Source organism: Suillus bovinus (genome assembly GCF_016758785.1).
Source record: "Suillus bovinus strain UH-Sbo-P2 chromosome Unknown EDB93scaffold_10, whole genome shotgun sequence".
Lineage (NCBI taxonomy): Eukaryota > Fungi > Basidiomycota > Agaricomycetes > Boletales > Suillaceae > Suillus > Suillus bovinus.
Window position 1 is genome coordinate 165,936 of NW_024542066.1, and position 19,410 is coordinate 185,345.

At 47.2% G+C, this 19,410-nt stretch overlaps 10 protein-coding genes across 10 annotated transcripts; 7 read left to right on the forward strand and 3 right to left on the reverse strand.

Moving 5' to 3' along the window:
- Nucleotides 1–50: 50 nt before the first annotated feature.
- On the forward strand, nucleotides 51–643 carry EDB93DRAFT_1079953 (HSP20-like chaperone; the record flags this gene model as incomplete). The annotated part of the gene is made up of 2 exons (XM_041445497.1): nucleotides 51–393; nucleotides 444–643. 2 exons carry the CDS (start codon nucleotides 51–53, stop codon nucleotides 641–643), a joined length of 543 nt encoding a protein of 180 aa, XP_041310579.1.
- Nucleotides 644–1,244: 601 nt separating this feature from the next.
- On the forward strand, nucleotides 1,245–2,755 carry EDB93DRAFT_1128401 (uncharacterized protein). Its single transcript, XM_041448834.1, has 5 exons — nucleotides 1,245–1,663; nucleotides 1,715–1,764; nucleotides 1,824–1,908; nucleotides 1,956–1,997; nucleotides 2,046–2,755. Exons 1-5 carry the CDS (start codon nucleotides 1,363–1,365, stop codon nucleotides 2,627–2,629), a joined length of 1,062 nt encoding a protein of 353 aa, XP_041310580.1. The 5' UTR covers nucleotides 1,245–1,362; the 3' UTR covers nucleotides 2,630–2,755.
- On the forward strand, nucleotides 2,756–4,519 carry EDB93DRAFT_1128402 (Clavaminate synthase-like protein). The gene is made up of 9 exons (XM_041448835.1): nucleotides 2,756–3,051; nucleotides 3,106–3,307; nucleotides 3,361–3,449; nucleotides 3,497–3,548; nucleotides 3,605–3,622; nucleotides 3,674–3,840; nucleotides 3,893–3,965; nucleotides 4,016–4,021; nucleotides 4,070–4,519. The coding sequence occupies exons 1-9, from the start codon at nucleotides 2,793–2,795 to the stop codon at nucleotides 4,263–4,265; spliced, it is 1,062 nt and encodes a 353-aa protein (XP_041310581.1). The 5' UTR covers nucleotides 2,756–2,792; the 3' UTR covers nucleotides 4,266–4,519.
- Nucleotides 4,520–5,696: 1,177 nt separating this feature from the next.
- On the forward strand, nucleotides 5,697–7,260 carry EDB93DRAFT_1239003 (uncharacterized protein; the record flags this gene model as incomplete). Its single annotated transcript, XM_041451582.1, has 9 exons — nucleotides 5,697–5,846; nucleotides 5,902–5,997; nucleotides 6,052–6,466; nucleotides 6,516–6,553; nucleotides 6,608–6,700; nucleotides 6,760–6,816; nucleotides 6,867–6,969; nucleotides 7,023–7,082; nucleotides 7,136–7,260. 9 exons carry the CDS (start codon nucleotides 5,697–5,699, stop codon nucleotides 7,258–7,260), a joined length of 1,137 nt encoding a protein of 378 aa, XP_041310582.1.
- Nucleotides 7,261–7,314: 54 nt separating this feature from the next.
- Nucleotides 7,315–9,503, reverse strand: EDB93DRAFT_1080088 (amino acid transporter; the record flags this gene model as incomplete). Its single annotated transcript, XM_041445505.1, has 12 exons — nucleotides 7,315–7,481; nucleotides 7,529–7,731; nucleotides 7,783–7,988; nucleotides 8,034–8,287; nucleotides 8,350–8,403; nucleotides 8,451–8,561; nucleotides 8,616–8,700; nucleotides 8,755–8,839; nucleotides 8,893–9,024; nucleotides 9,082–9,175; nucleotides 9,232–9,316; nucleotides 9,363–9,503. The coding sequence occupies 12 exons, from the start codon at nucleotides 9,501–9,503 to the stop codon at nucleotides 7,315–7,317; spliced, it is 1,617 nt and encodes a 538-aa protein (XP_041310583.1).
- A 270-nt stretch (nucleotides 9,504–9,773) lies between these two features.
- On the forward strand, nucleotides 9,774–10,553 carry EDB93DRAFT_1128414 (ribosomal protein L6, alpha-beta domain-containing protein; the record flags this gene model as incomplete). Its single annotated transcript, XM_041448836.1, has 1 exon — nucleotides 9,774–10,553. The coding sequence occupies exon 1, from the start codon at nucleotides 9,858–9,860 to the stop codon at nucleotides 10,551–10,553; it is 696 nt and encodes a 231-aa protein (XP_041310584.1). The 5' UTR covers nucleotides 9,774–9,857.
- Nucleotides 10,554–10,681: 128 nt separating this feature from the next.
- EDB93DRAFT_54524 (ATP synthase subunit C-domain-containing protein) lies at nucleotides 10,682–11,681 on the forward strand. Its single transcript, XM_041456677.1, has 7 exons — nucleotides 10,682–10,908; nucleotides 10,965–10,977; nucleotides 11,029–11,111; nucleotides 11,163–11,238; nucleotides 11,286–11,401; nucleotides 11,454–11,539; nucleotides 11,596–11,681. The coding sequence occupies exons 1-7, from the start codon at nucleotides 10,846–10,848 to the stop codon at nucleotides 11,654–11,656; spliced, it is 498 nt and encodes a 165-aa protein (XP_041310585.1). The 5' UTR covers nucleotides 10,682–10,845; the 3' UTR covers nucleotides 11,657–11,681.
- An 83-nt stretch (nucleotides 11,682–11,764) lies between these two features.
- EDB93DRAFT_1247474 (zinc knuckle-domain-containing protein) lies at nucleotides 11,765–12,511 on the reverse strand (the record flags this gene model as incomplete). Its single annotated transcript, XM_041452593.1, has 4 exons — nucleotides 11,765–11,990; nucleotides 12,045–12,158; nucleotides 12,222–12,366; nucleotides 12,427–12,511. 4 exons carry the CDS (start codon nucleotides 12,509–12,511, stop codon nucleotides 11,765–11,767), a joined length of 570 nt encoding a protein of 189 aa, XP_041310586.1.
- A 3,248-nt stretch (nucleotides 12,512–15,759) lies between these two features.
- On the forward strand, nucleotides 15,760–16,972 carry EDB93DRAFT_1080141 (CRAL-TRIO domain-containing protein; the record flags this gene model as incomplete). The annotated part of the gene is made up of 7 exons (XM_041445509.1): nucleotides 15,760–15,881; nucleotides 15,956–16,085; nucleotides 16,139–16,193; nucleotides 16,254–16,264; nucleotides 16,302–16,516; nucleotides 16,565–16,639; nucleotides 16,690–16,972. The coding sequence occupies 7 exons, from the start codon at nucleotides 15,760–15,762 to the stop codon at nucleotides 16,970–16,972; spliced, it is 891 nt and encodes a 296-aa protein (XP_041310587.1).
- Nucleotides 16,973–17,290: 318 nt separating this feature from the next.
- On the reverse strand, nucleotides 17,291–18,933 carry EDB93DRAFT_1319691 (isoprenoid synthase domain-containing protein; the record flags this gene model as incomplete). The annotated part of the gene is made up of 9 exons (XM_041454887.1): nucleotides 17,291–17,645; nucleotides 17,699–17,801; nucleotides 17,851–17,929; nucleotides 17,987–18,053; nucleotides 18,102–18,203; nucleotides 18,260–18,484; nucleotides 18,534–18,580; nucleotides 18,637–18,791; nucleotides 18,832–18,933. The coding sequence occupies 9 exons, from the start codon at nucleotides 18,931–18,933 to the stop codon at nucleotides 17,449–17,451; spliced, it is 1,077 nt and encodes a 358-aa protein (XP_041310588.1). The 3' UTR covers nucleotides 17,291–17,448.
- Nucleotides 18,934–19,410: the final 477 nt, after the last annotated feature.

Consider the following 19,410-nt stretch of genomic DNA (forward strand, 5'->3'; position numbering starts at 1 on the left):
CTGTATATATACGCCGCAGGAGGTGACTTGTTCTTGTTCCAACTATCATCATGTCTATCGCTCGACAACTTCTACACGAGATCCGCCCTTTGTTTCGAATGATGGAGGAGCCTTTTGGAAGGTCCGCTGTACCACCCATGTTCCAACATCGGTCCCTTTTTGATGACCCCTTTTTCAACTCTCCTGCTGCCATACGTCCTCCAGTTGATGTAACAGAGGAAGGAGACAAATACATCATAGAAGCTGACCTTCCTGGTGTCAAAAAAGATAATGTCGAGATCAGAGTAGGTGATGCTGGCCGTAGTATCACCATCCAGGGTAAAACTTCTTCTCGCCAAACCAATGGCGAATCAGACACCACCGCTGAAACGATTGACAAGAATTCAGCTGAAGGTTAGTGAATCCCCTTCACAGACCGACATATGATTGACGCATCCTCTCAGGAGCTGTAGCAAAGGCTGAGCCGGGCACACAACTTGCGGTAGAGCGCCAATATCCGGGCAGCGCGACCTTCATTCGCACAGTCTGGCTGCCTCGTCCTATTGACAGCTCTAAAGTGTCTGCAAAGCTCCAGGATGGTATCCTCACTATGACCACCCCAAAGGCTGAAGATCAGGGGAGCGTCCAGATTCCCCTCGAGTGATTTTTCACAACCAATCAGCAATAGTATGGCCCATACGTTTATTCTTACCTGCACAATATCGGTATTCCTGCCACCTATCTTCTTCCTTCCTGGTGTCAACCTTTGTCACTGCTCGGCCACATAATTATGTAAAAATCCCATGTATTAGCTAGTAGCGGTTGCTTTGCCTTGGTGTTTGGCCCGTATGCACTTGAATTCGCTCAATCAGCCTGGAATCAGCTCGATGTTCCTCTCGATAGCTTAGTCTTAGCTACCAGCGGCAAAGCACGGCCACGTGAGCGCCACGTGCCATCGTCCGCCTTCTATGTTACGAAGAGAACGTACCTTTCAGTCAAACGATAAGGTGTAAGGTCAACGACGCAGACCCCCATGACCCATTTCAACAAACTGAATGAAATTAAATCTTCGGACGAGTACCGTGTCTGAGTACCCTAATTTCATGGAATCTACTCTTGTTCAGCACTATAGATGACGAACTTGTACCAGTGATTATCAAAGTTTTCTGGCTGGTCGTTGAGGTAAATTGATCGTTGGTCGGATGGGAGCTTGAGAAAGAATAAGTAAGTTATAGCCAAGCTTGTAAGTTGCAATTGTGTGACCCCCACATGTTGGACACATGCAAAGTGTTCTTCCTCCGCTCTGCACCCGAAGCAGTCAGCTACAACAACACTGCGTGACCTGGGACCACTCCGAATCAAATTTCACTAGTCCTCCCGGTGATGGCAGCATACTACGCTTCTCCTTCAAGTTCCATGGTTGCCCACACCTCTTCCTTGCAACCTTATGGGCAATGCTCTGAGCTGAGCGGGTCAAACCTAAACGTTAGCGTCTATGATCTACCTACGGACTCCGAAAATGAAGCAGAGGTAGATGAACTGGAGTCCGACACAGATCCCGAAGACGAGCAAGCCACAAGCGCCTCCGCTAACCAGAAACGGAGCGGACGACGGCTTGGGGAACGTATCCCCGGGACATCTCTGCTCCCCCCTTCCAAAGTGGAGAGCATAGTTCAGCCGGACAGTACGTTAAACAACACATCTTTATCAGAGCTCGCGTTGAGTAACTTTTCAGCAAACATTACGATGTCGAAGGAAGCGTTGTTCATCTTGTCGGTTGCAACGGTGAGGGAACCTGTTTGGCCGTTTTGCAGTGCATCTGAACGTTGCATTTTAACTTGCAGGAGGAATTCATAAAACGAATGGCCCAAGCTGGTCACCGACAGGCGGCTGCAAAGCGTCGAGGGACCGTAAATTACTCAGATTTGGGTGAGTGACAGTGTCTTTTCTAACTTTTGACTATAACTGCCTGTCAGCGTGCTCCACTCAACAATATCAAGAGTTCATGTTCTTGCAAGGTTTGTACGCCATTTCTCTGTCTCGTACCATCTAACATGTTATTCCAGACACCATACCTGAACCGATATCCTTAGCAGAAGCGCTTGACAGACGGGCAATGAAAGAGAAGGAAGTCTTGGAGGCCAATCCAGCGATGTCCACCACCCACCGACAGTCACCTCCTTTCATGGCAGCATCTGCGCCCCAGCTAAATGGGAAACCAAAAGCCAAGCCAAGGCCGTCAGTCGCTAATGGCAGAGAAACGTCAAGTGCAAGTGCAAATGGAAGTTCTAGGAGAGAGCACAGACGGAAGGAGGACGGGATGGATGGCGTTGCATCAAGAAGCCGGAGCACGAGAGATGCGCATGAGAATTGTCATGCCGGGCCAGAGGAACATGCGTCAAGTGACGTGGGCAATGAAACAGGTGTATATCAGGCGGCCTTATCACCGAGGCATCCATCCTCGGGGCTCCAGGACACAAGACGGTCACCTCACGAGTTCGCACCCAACTGGCCTGGTCATTACACTGGCCCTGCGAGCGGCTTTCTGCAAGATGCACATGGAGGGTTTGGTCGAGGAATTTCTAGTCAGAATCCTGGACGTACTATCTACTCACAGCAATCGCGTCCAGAAAATGGTTCCTATCAGTAGCATACGGCACGCACTTTTTCTATTGGCTAGTATATTTCTTCGACACAGTCAAAACAAGTAGATCGTCCTACTTAGATTTATCCGTGTTATTGTAACCTTATCTTATTTTCAACGGACTGTTTGGCACAGCCATTCACATTCAAGTCTTACGTCAATTAGCTCAATGACGCACGCTTTAGCAAGCCTCCCAATCATCAACATCGCGCCTTACCTCGAGGCCGAACGCGATCTGACGAAATGCCAGTCCACATCAGATGCGCTACATAAGGCCTGTGTCGAGTACGGGTTCTTCTATCTAGACATTTCGCAGTTCATAGATACCTCAGAACCTGAGGAGTTGACCCGACTAGCCCGAGAGTTCTTCACACTGCCACAGGAAGAGAAAGATAAGATTGGTCTGGAGCACCAGGATAATGCTAGAGGTATGTCACAATTCGAGTGGTCTACGAACCAGAAATCTTGAACTTCTTATCTAGGATACCAAAGGCTCAAGCAGAATGTGACTAACGGCAAGGCGGATAACCACGAAGGAATCGATTTTTACAAGCCTGTTGAGAAACCAGACAAATCCAAACCACTATGGGGGGAGAATCAATGGCCTGATGTCCCTGGATTCAAGCATAAATACGAGCAATGGATTGAGAAGATGAAGAAGCTTGGCCTCATTGTTATGGAAGCGTACGTTTTTGCTAAATCCATGATATATTCTTTCAAGACATGCACTCTCATAGGATGTCTGTTGGACTCAAGATGACAACAGAAGAATGGATGGAGTTGCGAGCTCAAGTAGATGATAGCTTCTGGGTGATGCGAATCATCGGTGAGCATCATTTGGCCGAAGTTCAGCCCTGCTTAGCGATATGGAAGGCTATCCTCCACTTCCAACTGACGACGATGGTTTCTCCTGTGGAGCACACAAGTGAGATATTGTTGGTTTTTTGATATCTTGATATGCTGATGCACGTGTATGAACAGAGACTATGGCTGCTTAACGTGAGCTACGAGCACAAAGCTCAGCGATGTCCCTGACGTTGATTCCCTAAGCTTCCTATATGCCGATCCTACTAAAAGTGCTCTACAAGTGTTCTTGCGACAATCAGGCACGATAGCATCAGATCTGGACGGCCTGCCAGCTGAGCAAGGTACAGAAGAAGGCATGTGGATAAACGCAGATCCTGTGCCCAATTGCGTGGTTTGCAATATCGGCGAGAGTATGTTGGCTGGTGTTTCAAGTGTACTGGCTAGCTAATGTGAATCACTCAGTGTGGGAGATCTGGACAAGTGGATTGTACAAAAGCACGTTACACAGAGTGGTTCACAGAGGATCAAATTATCGGTAGGTGTTGCGCAGCTCTTTGTTGAACTATCTCTAATCGATTTGTGCAGTGTCTCGTGCGAACCTGCCATTCTCTGTGGTATCGTTTACTGATATATCGACAGAATACCGTTTTTCTTTGAACCCAACTTCACCGCGAATATCGCCCCACTTCAAGCAGCTCTGCGTCTTGTGCCTTCTCAAGACAAAGAATCATCTTCAAACGAAGGACAAACCTACAAATCCGTTGTATATGGCGATTTTTTGCTCAGGAAAGTTAATAACAATTTCGCATTAGATGGTAAAGGGAAGTATGACTAGTGATGATTTTCGTAAGTAATATTGATACAGGAGGAGTTGTTTGCCTCGCCCTCGAATTTTATGACATCCGGGTTTGTTTTGGGAGGCTTCAATGACCATAAGATCTGCACCTTCCGCAGTAAACCGAGTTTCAGTATGCAGCTGCTATTTATGAACCACCAGTATACTTCATTAGATTCCCATGCTTGCCCGATGGCATTTCAGGAGGTGTATCCGTCACCGTAGAACTTGTAATCAATGAAGCTTGAAGTCTTCGTCTTCCTCTGTGTCAGTGACGTATTCTTTGTCGCTTTCGTATCCATCCCAGGTCACATTGGCCACCACCTCTTACAACAACTGCACGTCGCGGGAGAATATGCTCAAGGTTGAAGAAATCGCTAGGTGGTCTAACCCTCGACCTTCACTTCGTTGCAGCGATCGATGAGCACGTCAAGGGGGTCAGAAGGCCGTATCCAGCTAAAGATGGAGGGGTTGAACTCCGGGTCGTGAAGAACAAGATGGAAGAAAATGGGACCCCGTTGTGAATGTTCGCCCATAGACCGCGACACACTGCTTCCGTGAACGAAGAGAATTAAGAAGTTCTTCGAGAGCCTAGTCTGGGCCGTATGCAGGATTACGAGCATCACCACGGGTAAGAATATCAGCCCAGAGGCCATCCCAACAAGTGAAGAAATGCAAGAACAAAAGAGAGACCACTTGCAAACGCTCTATGTGCATCAACGCCTTTTGGTTGGAGTCTGTACGATATCGCCGACCGATTTTCAAGTTGAATGGGTCCATTTCGGACCTCATGAGTATTTCATCCGTGGCCCATAGCTCCGGTGTCCTGAGAGCAACCCCGCGCCAATAATGATAAAAAATGAGCCATAAAAGAACACCAGGGTCGTCAGGATCATGAAGCACCTGCATCTGTTGAGCATGATGGACCAAATTTGTGCTAAGGAGCTCTGGAGGGATGGAGGATATCGGAGAGATTGTTTCGGCGCATCCGAAAAGTTCGCTTTCTTTCTTCAAGGGCAACAAGTTCATCGTAGATCTCTGTTTGAGCTTCCGAGCTTAGCATAGGACTGTCCGGGGTTGCTTCTGGACGGGAAAGCCTCATATTTCAGGCGAAAGAACTGAAGTGGTCATCAGTTCTGAAAGGTTAACTAAAATCTTCATAAGTTCCAACTGGTACGTACCACTGTGACAAGACCACGTGCCGATAGTACTAAACCTCCAGGTGGTTGGTAATCGTTTTTTTTTCCCGAGTCTAAGACTCGGAGACGTCGACGGGTTTAAGTATTTTGAATTGCATTTGCCATCCTTCGGAGTCACGTGCAATCAGCAGTGTCGATGTCAATGTATACTTTGACTCGATCATTTCATCTTCTGATTCCTCATCGATTGTCGACGCGATTAATCGCGCAACTCCATCCTCTGACGCGAGCAATGTCTTATGAATCTTCTGTATCTAGACTCCCTTCCCCACTGAAAGATCTCGTCGTAACTTCGCAAGCAGATGTCGGAAAGACTGATTCCGACAAGGCTGAAGTAGCGCAGTGGATTGAGAAGGTTGCGGGAGGAGAGGTTGCTCTTCCGGTAAGCCGTATAAAGGAATTAGCTTGACTTGCCTAATGAGCTAGTATTGTTGCAGGATCTCGAGACCCAACTTGTCCCCCGCACATATATCGTGAGCAACTATCTTACTGCAGCAGACGTTGCTCTATACGGAGCACTGCACCCAGTATTTGTTCGTGACCATTGTTATATCTAAGTTTTCCAAAACTTATTTCCATATTTCCAGACGCAACTACAACCTATCCACCTCTACCCTGCAGTCACGCGTTACTTCGACCATATCCAAACGAGACCATCTGTGCTGACTGCGGCAAATGCATTGTCTCCAGCATTTTCTTCTGTTTCCTTTGACTTCGCATCTGCCCCTCCAATTGAGAGGAAAGCGGATGCACCGAAAAAGAAAGAGAAGGCCGCAGCTGTGGCGGAGCAGGTCGAACCGACCGTTGTAGCGGAATCAAAGGACGATAAATCACCTGAAAATAAACCCAAGGAGAAGAAAGAAAAGAAGAAGGATGCAGCCGCTGCGGACAACGGAGGCAAGAAAAAAGAGAAGGCTCCTGTTGGCGGCAAAGTTGCTGCTGATGATGCTGGTGAACCCATGCCTTCAATGATTGATATGAGGATTGGTCACATTATTGACGGTGGGCTGGTCTCTGCTTTAGAATTTAAAATACTCAATAATTTTGACAGTGAAAAAGCACCCCGAGGCTGACAGTTTATATATCGAGGTGAGCTATTTCCACAAAGTAAAGATTGATTATAATAAATGTGTGTTCTACTAGCAAATTGACCTCGGTGAGGACACTGGTCCACGAACAGTTGTTTCTGGTCTCGTGAACTACATACCTATCGAAGAAATGCGGGACAGGTACCTGGTTTGCATTGCGAGTCACCCATTATGATGTCATGACCAGATGGTTGACCTTCCACGCAGTGCAACTTGAAACCGGCGAACATGCGTGGAGTGAAGAGCTTTGCGATGGTTCTAGCTGTAGGTTCATTTTCTTGGACAATGGTGCATCTCTATCTGACATCGGCCAGGCAACATCAAAGGATGGGAAGGATGGTGGCGTTGAACTTATCCAACCTCCGCCCGGATGTAAGCCAGGTGACCGGGTTTACTTTGAGGGCCCCGATTATGAAAGTGCGGAAGTGTTCCTAAATCTCCGCTTTGTGCACTTAGACCGCCCCATTCAGATGCCCAGCCGTTGGCTCAAATGAACCCCAAGAAAAAGATATTTGAGACAATTCAGCCAGGTGCGGACCGCTTTTCTCTAGAATCTCGAATGTTAATAGATCGCATGTCTTAGGATTCACGACGCTAGATACGAAGGAAGCGGCGTGGATCAACCCGGTAACCAAATCAGTTCACAGGATCCGTACCAAGGACGGTATTTGCGTCGCTCCAAACTTTATTGGAGCATCGTTATCATAGATAACACAGGTACAGAGGCGTGGTCCTTATGGCCAAATCTATCAAATACATATCCTATATCCCCGAACTATTTCGCTTCGTGGTATGTTTTTCTGAATACAACGATGAATCGTTCTGCATGTCTATGTTTGGGATGGGTCCTGTGAACCAATGTCTCGCTGAGAATATCCATGATCCTCCGGCAAATATAAAGACAGCCATGACGATCACTATGGAATAATCTATAACTTGTGATAAGTCGAGTCTTGTGGCCGTAAAAGACACTTACTCATGGTTTCCACATTTGCTGTCTGTGTGTACGGAAAGAGCAGCATGACGACCATGAATGCTACCCAGGCAATACCTATCCAGCCGATAGGAAAAGACCACCAACCGAGATTGAATGGGCCAGGCTGTAGCTTGTCCTTTCCCCAGGTAACACGACAGTAGATGGGCGTCACATATGAGATATATAAACCTATTACAGATGCTCTTCAAAGAAATGATATTAGTATGATGACTTGAGAACATCGCTCGACGTACGAGGCCAATGAATTAAATGCTGCTGTGGAAAATACTAAGGTCCCGCAAATGGCAGAGAGCCCTATCGCAAACCATACAGCATTCACTGGAGTCTCAGTCGTGTGGTTGATGCGCTTCCACCATCGCGAGCCGGGAAGAGCGTTGTCGCGAGAAAACGCGAAAATGACACGTGAGGCATCGACAACTTGTGAGCATCCACAAAGGTACTGTCGGGGAGTTAGTTATCTGAGCGTGATCATTCTCATAAACACACTTTCCTGCAACACTGCGATAGAGCACCAGAGGGTCAGAGTACCTTTCTTCCCCAAGACATTTAAAAAAACTTGGCCGAGAGGGAGTGCTAGTTTCGACTGCAAGATATCTGGAACCGACGTTGTAGCGTAAGAAGCAGCGATGTAATAAAGCCAGCTCAGGATCTCGGTTGCGGCGACCCCAACCAAAATTGCAATGGGTGCTGCACGTGCAGCTCCTGCGGTTTCCTCAGCGATATGCGCAGCAGAGTCATCTGGATAGAAATGGTTAGTATGTGCTTCTCGAAGTATACGATCGCTTGGCTACGCTACTCACAGCCGGTCAATGACCACATTGGCGATGTAAACGCGAGAATGAAAGCCCAGACATCTGAGAATTAACGGTCACTGAAACACATTAGTAGACATAGTACTTACTATTACTCCATCCGGTGTTGTTCTCGAACTTTGTCCACGCATCTATCGACGAAACTCTCTGATCGCCGGCGCAAACGAGTAAGGAGATAGCTGCACCAATCGATGTGGTCACTGAGCAGTGCATCGTGAGCTCAAACAAAATTTACGCCTATTACTTCGACTCACGGATAAGTACCATAGTTACAACTGTCATTCGGGCGAGAATACGAGTTCCAGCCGAGCAGACAATAGCTTGCATGAGGTGGATAGCCTGGATTAGATATTTTATTAGCAAGAGAGAGAAATGATGGATTTGTCACGAGACCATCAGTATACCAAACGTAGCACCCGATCCCAAGACCACCGCACCGTCAGTGCCTATTGCGATTGCTGTGGTAATAAGTTCCGTGCTACAAGGTATGCATAAATCTGTCATTCATGAAAGCTGAAATTGTACACAAACCAACTGAAGTTAATGGAGCAAATCAAGGTCACTTGCCCTGTGATGTTACTCCATCCGGTTATCCAAGACGTGAGAGCAGACCGTTCCTTCGAAGCCATTTTCGCTGAGAAATAATACAGCCCAGCGCTTGTTCTACCGCATGAGGTTAGTCATTGCATAGACGTGATCCAATGGTGACCAGAGACTTACGGCATAGAAGAAGCCAGCTCTGCCATCGAGGCAGCAACACACATGACGAATATGCACGCTATGGGCCATGCCCACACCATGGCAAAATGGCCTCCTAAAGATATAGTAATTTAATTCCTGCTTTCATGCGTGCCCCCGGGTGTCACTTACCTGAAAGTAAAGGATATGAATATCCGGTAGTAACACCACAAGATGCAGCCATGATAGCCATCGAGAATGAGATTGTCTCTAGCAGCTGGGCCACAGTCAGGTCTGCGCAAGCCAAAAAAAAATCGCGATACCGAGAATTCCCGTTTAAACTGGCTCTTGTAGCCAAGCTTCCGGAGTAGAATGTTATCTTCTCGGTGAACGGGCGGGATGTCATCATCCTGGCTATTGACACTGTTGGATTCAGTGACAATACTGGCGCCATTATACTTCATCTTAAAGAGATTAGAAGATAGAGAAGACCAGGAATGCGGAAGCCTTCTGCCGAATATATATTAAATACCTCAAATAAAGAAAACATACCTGTCATGGGTTACAATTGGAGATAAGGGGACAAAAATTCCTGGGATAGACCAGGATAAGTCGTACTCTTATCTCGTTCCGTGTAATCACGACAGAAACCTGACACAAACTGTTATCGATATGGCGTGTCCACAGCGTGCTACGTGTGTTGCTTGCCAAGACTCGAATGAAACCATGAGAGCGTTACAAATAAGGCATGTGACCTATATAGGCTCCGCTCGTAAAACTTAAATTATGTAAAGTCGACTTAATCCAACCAGAAAGTTATGATACCACCGCGGGCGGCATTGACTCTACGACACTTCAGCTCATCTGCTCGTACATGCGTGCACATATCTCATATTGGAAAAACTCCCATCCCAATTCCACCTAATGTCACCATTACCCAATCTCAAACTTCGCTCAACGTCAAGGGACCTCTTGGCTCAACCTCTGTCCCACTGGAATCATACATGAAACTCGCGTATCCGCAAGAGAATGTGCTGACAATAGCCGTAGAGGATGCAGAGGTAAAAAAGCAGCGCTCAATGTGGGGTCTTACACGGACCCTCATAAATAACGCGGTCGTCGGAATGACGGAGGGTTTCACTGTTCCCATATATCTTGTGGGTGTCGGATACAGAGCTGCGTTGGAGGACGATCCGAGAGGAACATCAAATGGTGGCAATGGCCAGAGGCTCAATATGAAACTGGGACATTCTCATAACGTCTACGTGCCAATTCCTGCCCATATCAAGGCAGACGTGCCTTCTCCGACCAAGATCACGCTCTTCTGCACGGACAAGCACCTTGCTTGGTCTTTTTGCTGCAAGCATACGGAAATGGCGTCCACCCGAACCATACAAAGGCAAGGTGAGCATATCTTCAATTATGAATTACAGGGAAAGAGGAGACTGACGCATGACCAGGGTGTTTTTATCGGTGACGAACAAATTCGTATCAAGTCAGTCAAAAAGAAGTAGTTTGGACTCTGGTACCCTACGTTTGGTTTCCTAGTACAGTCTCTTAGACTTGACTCGCGCTCATACTTATCATTGCATGCATGCAAGAGATTATATTTGTCTTTAATGAAAACATTCAGACCTTCTACGTAGATATAGCCAGTTAGTTCCTTGCAATTGGTCTGAAATCTGTTTGTGAATAGTCACGTGATGCGAGCTCCTCGTACTTCGCCTGCGTAGCCCTTCGTCACGTCCCAGTACTCGGTTTGCTCAGATTCTTTTTTCGCTCATCCAGTGATCACCTATATATCAAATGCCAGCAGAACTCTGTCCACCATATGCACCATTTTTTGGCTTTGCAGGTGTTGCTTCAGCTGTAAGTCACCGCAGTCGGAGTGCAGCGTTCAGTTCATCATAACAATCCCTCTGTAGATGATTTTCAGCAGTACGCTATGGCTATGAGCTTTCAAATGTTATCTGATGCACTCAAATACAGCGGTTGGTGCTGCATTTGGGACGGCAAAGGCTGGAATTGGTATTGCAGGCCTGGGGACGTTCAAGCCTGAACTGATCATGAAGGTGAGCGCAGCACTCTAACAGGCTTATTTGAATTCATGTTTCAAAATATAGTCGCTGGTGCCTGTGGTTATGGCAGGAATCATCGCGGTGTATGGGCTAGTGGTATCGGTTCTCATTGCAGGAAATTGTAAGTATATAATCCTATCATGTTTATGTGATTTGACCGGTTCGTAGTGACCCCATCGAAAGGCTATCCCCTGGCTGCAGGCTTCATTCATCTGGGAGCAGGCATTTCTTGTGGAATGACTGGCATTGCTGCGGGCTATGCTATTGGCCTCGTCGGAGATTCGGTAGGCCTTTTGAGCCACTGGATGTATGCGTGAACCTCACTACTGGTTGCAGTGCGTCCGAGCATATGTTCACGAGCAACGAGTCTTTGTGTCCATGATTCTCATTCTGATCTTTGCGGAGGTCCTGGGGCTTTACGGGTGAGTATTTGACACGTACTTGCCCATACCTGTTAATGATCTTGAGCGCATTTCAGCCTCATCGTTGCACTGTTAATGAACACGAGGGTCACTGGTCTCGCGGGTACTTGTGATTGATCGCTCATGCTTCATTACATACATTTTGTTCTCTAGCACATAAATACAGACTACGAGGAAAAGTACAGACGAACTATGTCTTGAACGCTGGCGGTAGATAACCATTGTTCAGTCTCTAGATCTACTGCGAGATGAAGATTCTGAACGAATTGAAGATGAATATCGCTGTTTTGGTCGCTTCCTGCTGTGATCTCTGGAAATTGAACGTGAGGCATCCGAGCTTGACGTAGAGCTGGCAGATGAATCAGAGCTAGACCCCGAATCTGAATCTGAATCTGATTCCGAGTCCGAGTCCGAGTCCGAGTCCGAAGTATCTGAGGAGGGCCTTGAAGACCTGTTTACAACGACGATCAGCCCACGCAGATACAACAAGTGAATTATAAACAACCTTCTGGCTTTCTTGCGAGGTCTGCCGCCTTCTTCCTTGGCTTTTCCTTTAGCTCCCTCCAGTGCCAGTCGCTCCTGCTCCTTTGACTCTAAAATTCGATTTGCCGTTCCACTCCTAAGTGACAGAACAAGGCGTTAGCCAAATTCAACTGTATAAGAAGGTTATCGGTCGACGTACTTTGTTCTAAATTCCTCCGGCACTTCGACTGAAGGCTTTCCCTCTGCCTTCAACTTCGCAAGTAACTTCGGATTTTCGAGCAACTCTGTCCGCGAGGGACGGGATACGTATGGACGCGTGGACTTGCATTCGAATATGAAATGTCCTGCATGATTGCGCTCGGTCTAAATTGCCCTTGCAATGACATTGAAAGGAGGACACATACCTGTACCAAGGCACTTCTGACAAACAGTTCCAGAGTTTGCTCTTGGGTTATTGTTTGACCGACGGTGAGGTGCGAATTTCGACATTATGATAAGGGGAATTCAGGTACTTGGAGTTCGCTTTGGTCTGATTCTAATGCGGGTGGAATAAAGCTACGCGTCACAGTGATGGCCTAATCTAGGTGAGATTGAGTGTTTGCGAGGAAAATGTGCACAATGCACTAGCTAGGCGTCTGCTTACGTATTTACTAGTTGCTATTTACATGCCGGTCGCAAAGTCAAAAACGGTTCGTTCGTGATTCAATGTAGGTGTATGTGTTGCTATCCTGAAACAACAGTCCCTGGACAACTAGGGTAAAATACTCGGTCTTTCTCAAGCGCCAGACTCGTGATACCCAGCAGTGCTAAAATATGCACCTGATCCTCGTAGAAACTCGGCAGCCACAGGCTGGTCACGGTGTGTGTAGACTCAGCGTCCCATCTCTCTCTCTCATTTTCCAGTGTTGAGGGGGTTTCTCTGGTCTTGTTTTGAACTTTCATAATGTGCTAACTAGGCTGGTTCACAGCACAATGAACAGCGAAGGTAAGTGACCATGCTCCACAAAACTGACATTGCTATGATACTTCAAAACTCAATGGAGTTGTTGCGACAGTTGCACTTGTAATGTCAAGGCCCCAGTACTTACTTTAACCTCCCACATCCACAAAGGATGAGCGGTGTGCGGTGGGAAGTTTGTGCTCTTGTGGATTGATGAACGCTTAGTCCTTCAAAATAGTGGATTTCACACAGAATTGATGGCGACCACAGATGCATTTCATATTGTGTGTTAACCACACAGAATTGCCTTTATGCGTCATTTTGTTGGGCACAATGCGCGTCCACAGGTGTGCCATATCCAGCGCCTCTCCACTTGTCGTGAGGTACAAAAGCTGACGCTGTGATCCCCTCCATCTATCTCTCGTCCTCTTTACTTTGACACTTCATCTTGTTATCTCAGCCACTCCACATCACTTTTTCAAATCACCAGTATGTCTATGTAAGTCTTCCCACATGCCAATTCGGTCTCTTTATATGCTAATGGTATCTTCCGCATTTGGTGCTCCATACAACAGCATTCAAATATCCTTGGATAGGTTGGTGTTCAATCCGGAGTCGGATGACACAATTCATCTCATTATTTTTAGCGGGTTTATCCCTCCGTATTCTGAAATCGAACACGAAGCCACCACTACCACGGTCTCGGAAGATGTCCGAGAGTTAGCTCATCCCGACGACGTGGCCGCCATGCAGGCTGAGTATGTGATTCTTCCTCATTCTAAAAATTGACTCAAACTGACGACGACCCTTTGCAGATTAACTCAGGCCTGCGATGAATTTGAATACCTAAAGGCGCACGAATGGTACGTGCCACCCAACCGAGTGCCTACCATTGCTCATTCATTTCTCCAGGTCTCCAGCGTCTTTAGAGCATGTCAAAAAAATCCCGATATTGTCTCCGACGTCGAACCAGTCCCCCCCAATGGACCTGAATCAATACTATTCTCCTCAGCCCTCTGCTACCCCTCCAGCGCCACTGGAATCCCCAACATGGTCCCAGCCGGAACACGATGGTAGCATGTATGCGAATGAACCTAATTTTGCTCAAAACTACTACCCAACCGTCCTCGACCTGGAGCTTTGGGCAGCGGGGGACCCCCGCGCGTATGGCCCTATACCACCCTACTCCCAAGGGCAAAACACGCGCTTGCAGACGGAATTGTCTATCTCATCGGTGACGGAAGATACCAGCTACGCATACGATAATGCCAACACCTTTTTGCCGTCCGCGTCAGACTCTGACGCGACAACGTATCTAAGTGATGGCAACGGCTTGGAGTCGTCTCTCTCTACTCCCGATGAAACCGCGTGTGCTAAACCTCCCAAGCATAAAAAATATACAGTTGAATCCGAGGAAGACAGTTCGAGCTCGTCTCTCGCGCCAACCACGCGCATGCGCAGATGCTTGGAGGAGGTCGACGAGGAAATCGGGGAGGGGAAGTTTGATGTTTACAAACTAGCCGATGCCAGTGCGGTTCACGATCCGGAACCGGTAGACATCAGCAACCGGAGGACTCATGATGACTTTGGTAATCTTCTTCGAACAAGGAGAATTGAGGCGATGGAGCTCGATGATTCGTACTCTAACCAGTCTGTCAAGATTACGAACGAGCTACCTGCAGAGATGACTCGCGTAAGATCATACGATTGGACGGACCAACCCGGCGGGCCCTTTGTAGAAATGAACAAGACCCGCGTCGCACAACACCCGTTGCATTGGCACAGTGTCAAATCTAAAGACACAGGTCCCTGCAAACTTGTGAATTGCTCGAAACCAGAGGCGATGCTCAAATCGGGCAATCACATTGAAGGCGTCCACTGTATAACGTCCTACGAATGTCCCTATTGCGGGAAGCAGTGGTCAAGGTCCGAGTCTTTGGATCGGTATCAGGAGAAGTACGATCCCCTCCTTGCTAGCAACGCCCGCGCTAAGGAGGGATATCGCCAGTTCAGTCTCCAAGACCCGAAGAAGTTGGTCTAAGGATACATCGTTCCTGCCCAAAACGCGACATAGTCCAGCGTACAACTATACGTCCCCTTGGCCTATGTCTGTTACTGCTGCTGCTAACTTCTTGTCGCTGCGCTCTAGTATTTTCTCCAATTCTTGACGAATCTTTTCTCTTTCTACGACTACGACACTTATTCCATTCTATTGTATATATATGACCAAATCACTTCATATCATCGACCCTTCTTTTGTATCGAGCCCTTTTCTTGATGTGCTTTCCTCTCCTCGTCATCGTTTGGTGTATGTTTTATATGGTTGTTGGACGGATGCCAGAGCTTGTGGCTTTGTATCATTACCAATCCATTCACCTTCGAATGTGGCACTGACAACTAGTTGACTGCACGTGAGCGAACGGATGAGTACAGGGCGGCTTTTTGCACAGTAAGTCCGTAATTAAGGGCATTCGTTGAATGTCAGTATACTATTAAGCAGGACGTATGGGGAATTGATTGCGAAATAACTAGAGCGCAAGGAGGCACCAAAACCCTCCCATCTTCCAAAATCTTAGGTCCTTTGGCTCCAAAACACATTTTGTATGTTGACAATTTCGTGAAAAGAGCAGGCGGAGGCTACAGTGATGTGTGAGTTTTCATCAAGTTTCCATCAATAGCCTGTGATTTGGTTGCTTTGTCGAAGCTGTCGGGACTCGCGGGCTTCTCTCCGGTGCTCGTCTAGCATACACCACTTGTCTCCGACTCTACTTTGTTTGTAGCATACTCCGGTCGTACAATGACAGTGGCGTCACTCACGCCAGAAGAGAAGGAGACGTTGGAAGTGTTCCGCAAACAAGTATTTGACGAAGGGATCATTCAGGAAGGAGACTCTGTTGGGACAGATGACGCAACCTTACTGTAAGTCATTTCCCCGCTCTCGGGATGCGTGGCGTCACTGTCATGGCTAATTAATCGTGATGTACACATTACAGTCGGTTTCTTCGCGCACGCAAGTTCAGTTTAACTGAATCAAAGAAAATGTTGCAGAATTGTCAACAATGGCGGAAAACCGTCGGAGGTGACGGGATAGACGCGTTATATGCCAGACTAGATCCCTATGACGTGCGTCCTGCTTTCCTTCCTTCTAAATGCTAGTTACCAAGGAAACTTCATAGTACCCTGAGCGAGAAGAAATATTCAAGTCCTGGTCCATGTATTTCCATAAGGCAAGTTCTCCACAATAACTTTTCTTAAGAATTATATTGACAGCGACTGTGGCGGCCATCTCAGACAGACAAGGTGTGTTTGATACTGTCTTTGACTCATGGTTATCGGTAGATTCTTGCCTTGCAGAAAGGCCGACCAGTGAACATCCAGTTCTTTGGCGGGCTAAACCTTCCGGAGTTGTACAAGCATGTCACGCCAGAGAAGCACTGGGAGGCTATTGTAGTAAACGCAGATTCCCTTACCCGTGAAGTGCTTCCAGCTGCATCGCGTGCTGCAGGTAAGCATATTCACCAATCGATCGTAATTGTGGACCTTAAAGGATTCGGGTTTGTCGTTGGTACTTTCCGGTTATCAATAAACTGATATTCGTTCAGGTTATCACAGTTTTGGCAAGTGAAGTCATTGGCACAAGCGTCATTCCAGATCTCACAGGATTATTTTCCTGACACGTGCGTCATGCAGCGTTGTGTCAGTCGCATCGATTTACTCATAGTCTTAGAATGGGTCAACTTTTGATAATCAACGCGCCATCCTCGTTTACTTTTATTTGGGGAATCATCAAGCGCTGGCTGGCAAAAGAGACTGTAGAGAAGGTTGACATTCTCGGTTCGAACTATAGAGATGTTCTACTTGATGTGGTAGATGCCGAGAACCTACCAGAAATACTGGGAGGTACGTGCACTTGCGAGGGTGAAGGAGGGTGCGACCTTAGCGGTGCAGGACCATGGATGGTTGAGAGGAAGGAAAGGAAAAGGAACGGAAGCACTAAGGACTCTGAATGACAGAGATAGACAGAAGAAGTCGTTGCAGCGACCGACCACAACAGTCCAGTTGCCCATCCATAGATACTGACGTGAACTAGATGGTCGGTAGAATTAGTGTATCATGTACGATAGGGGAGGACATGAACAGTGTATATGATTTGTACATGTAATTGAACATGAATTTCCTTGGAGCAGACGTTTGCAGTCTTTTGACGGATCTTCAATATGAACTGCGTGAACAAATGCTTCTGCCGGTTGCGAGGCTCTAAAGGAAAACCTTCACATGATCCACTCACCCAGCTATGAACGCATACGACATCCCCCGCAGCCTGCAATATGTGAGAACTGAGGCGCAATCGAATATTCGAGGTCATCAAGCCTTCAAATCTACATAGTAGATACTACCACTGACAGTAACGGGGCACGTATGACCTGGACATCCGCGAGGACATTTTGAGCCATGACAATACAGTACAAAAGAAGGACATAATGTTTCACGTATCAACATGAAGCCGGTCCAAAAGCGCAGATAACATCGGGTTTCCGCCAAGTCTCTCAAGTTCTCCCCTGGCTTGTTGCTCCAACTTTTTGACCACTGCCAGGGTGTAATCAAACGACTTGGTGGTGTTTTTGAGATATTCGATCGCGTGATGCTTGAGGGTAGGAGTCTTGGGGCGTTTTTGCAAGATATCTGACAATAACATTGAAATCAAATGAGGTGGCAGTAGATAATTTTGAACTCACTCATGATCAGTTGGTTTTCAGGCTGTTCGCGGATGCCATGAACAATAGGGAAGGAAAATTTTCCTTCAGATAAATCTTCTGCAAAGCCCTTGTTGTCTGTGTACTGAGGACAATATTCAGGTTGCGTCTCGAAAAATTGATGGGAGACCAACCTGATCGCTCTGGAGATTCATGTAGTCGTCGCGTATTTGGTAATAAATGCCAATGAGATTGGACAAAGGGATGTAGTCACTAAGAAAGGAGTCATTCAATCCGGGAAAAACTCGAGGGGCTCCATTTGAAACTCACACGTTTGTGTTCGTCGTACCACATGCCATCATGAGTTTGATAGCAGTCCTCAGATGGCCGCCCGTTTCTAAGTACCTATGTTCAGGATGTTTTTTAGACGATGACAACGACCTACTGTCTTTCACCATCTGCACATACTCATCTTCTGTGGGACAACGGAGGGTATCACGCCAGATGATGTCCAAGCCCTGCCCATGGTGAAGTGACAGGAGCTCAGCTATCCTCGTCTTTATGTTGAAACTGTCTGTGAAACGATGGTGACAAATGACACACCATTCACTACAAGGTCCAGATCGTGATCGAAAATGAGGCGTTTAGGGAAATTGGGCTTCTCGGCGACAGGATCATCATCCTTGAGCCCATTGTCTGGACCTGCACTCGAATCACGGATGCGACGCCGCACTATGGGCCTCAGGGTACACAATTCCCGATATGCTAGAAAGTAGACATAATTGGCAGTATTGATGGTATGGGGGACACCGTATATCTTGTGTGCAACTGGAAAAATTAACGACCCCTTCAAGGGTATCGCCGACAGCGGACATACCTGGAATCCCACGTCTCAGCTGAGAGTCGTCTTCGATATCGTCTACCCTGTGGATATAAAGATGAGTTGGGGTTGACATTAGTCCGACAGTGTGGAGACATACAAGAGACTGGCATTATGGAAAAGACTGACAACATGAATGATGACTGCAAGCTTGTCTTTGGGGACATTAAGCCAGAGGTTAAAGCCTTCGAGGAGCTTGCTTGTGATCTTTTTCCCCTGGTTGGTGGTGATGTACGTGTAGGGCTCGAGTAACGCCTAGCAGAGTGAATCTGAGCTTTTTGTCAAACTCGATAACTGTAAAAATACTCGCCGATTCCTGAGCTTCGGTCCATGTGCTAGACAATGGTGCACACAGGCTTGAGAGGAAGTTATCGTATCTTTCGATGTTAGCATGCATCATGCTATTGAGACAGATTGAGAACTGTCACATGAACACCATCGCGCTGTTCCTATTCGGAGGCGAATACTGGTGGTATCAAAAAAAGTAGTAGATTGCACATTTTCTCCTGTCGCGTTGCAGGGATGAGGGATAAAAACCGTGACGAAGTCGCGCGCAAGCTGGGTCCGCAAAGTTTTATCATCCAAAAATGAGAGAAATTGAATGAGTTGAGGTCGGCGTGTCTGTCACGTGATCGTATTGACATACCACCTCGGGTCAACTTTTCAGGCTATTCTGTTTCTACTTGACCTGTGAGCTTCGACAGATCTATTGTCCAATACAGTCCCCATCTACTTTCTCTAGGGCTGCATGCCCTCTCGGTCGTGCTCACGTGAAACGGCGACTTCGCAGTTAGGGCGACTGGGCAGTTGCCACTGGATTAATTAGCGAAACCCGAATACGACTGCCGCTGGAGTGCAGATGGTCTAACAATGT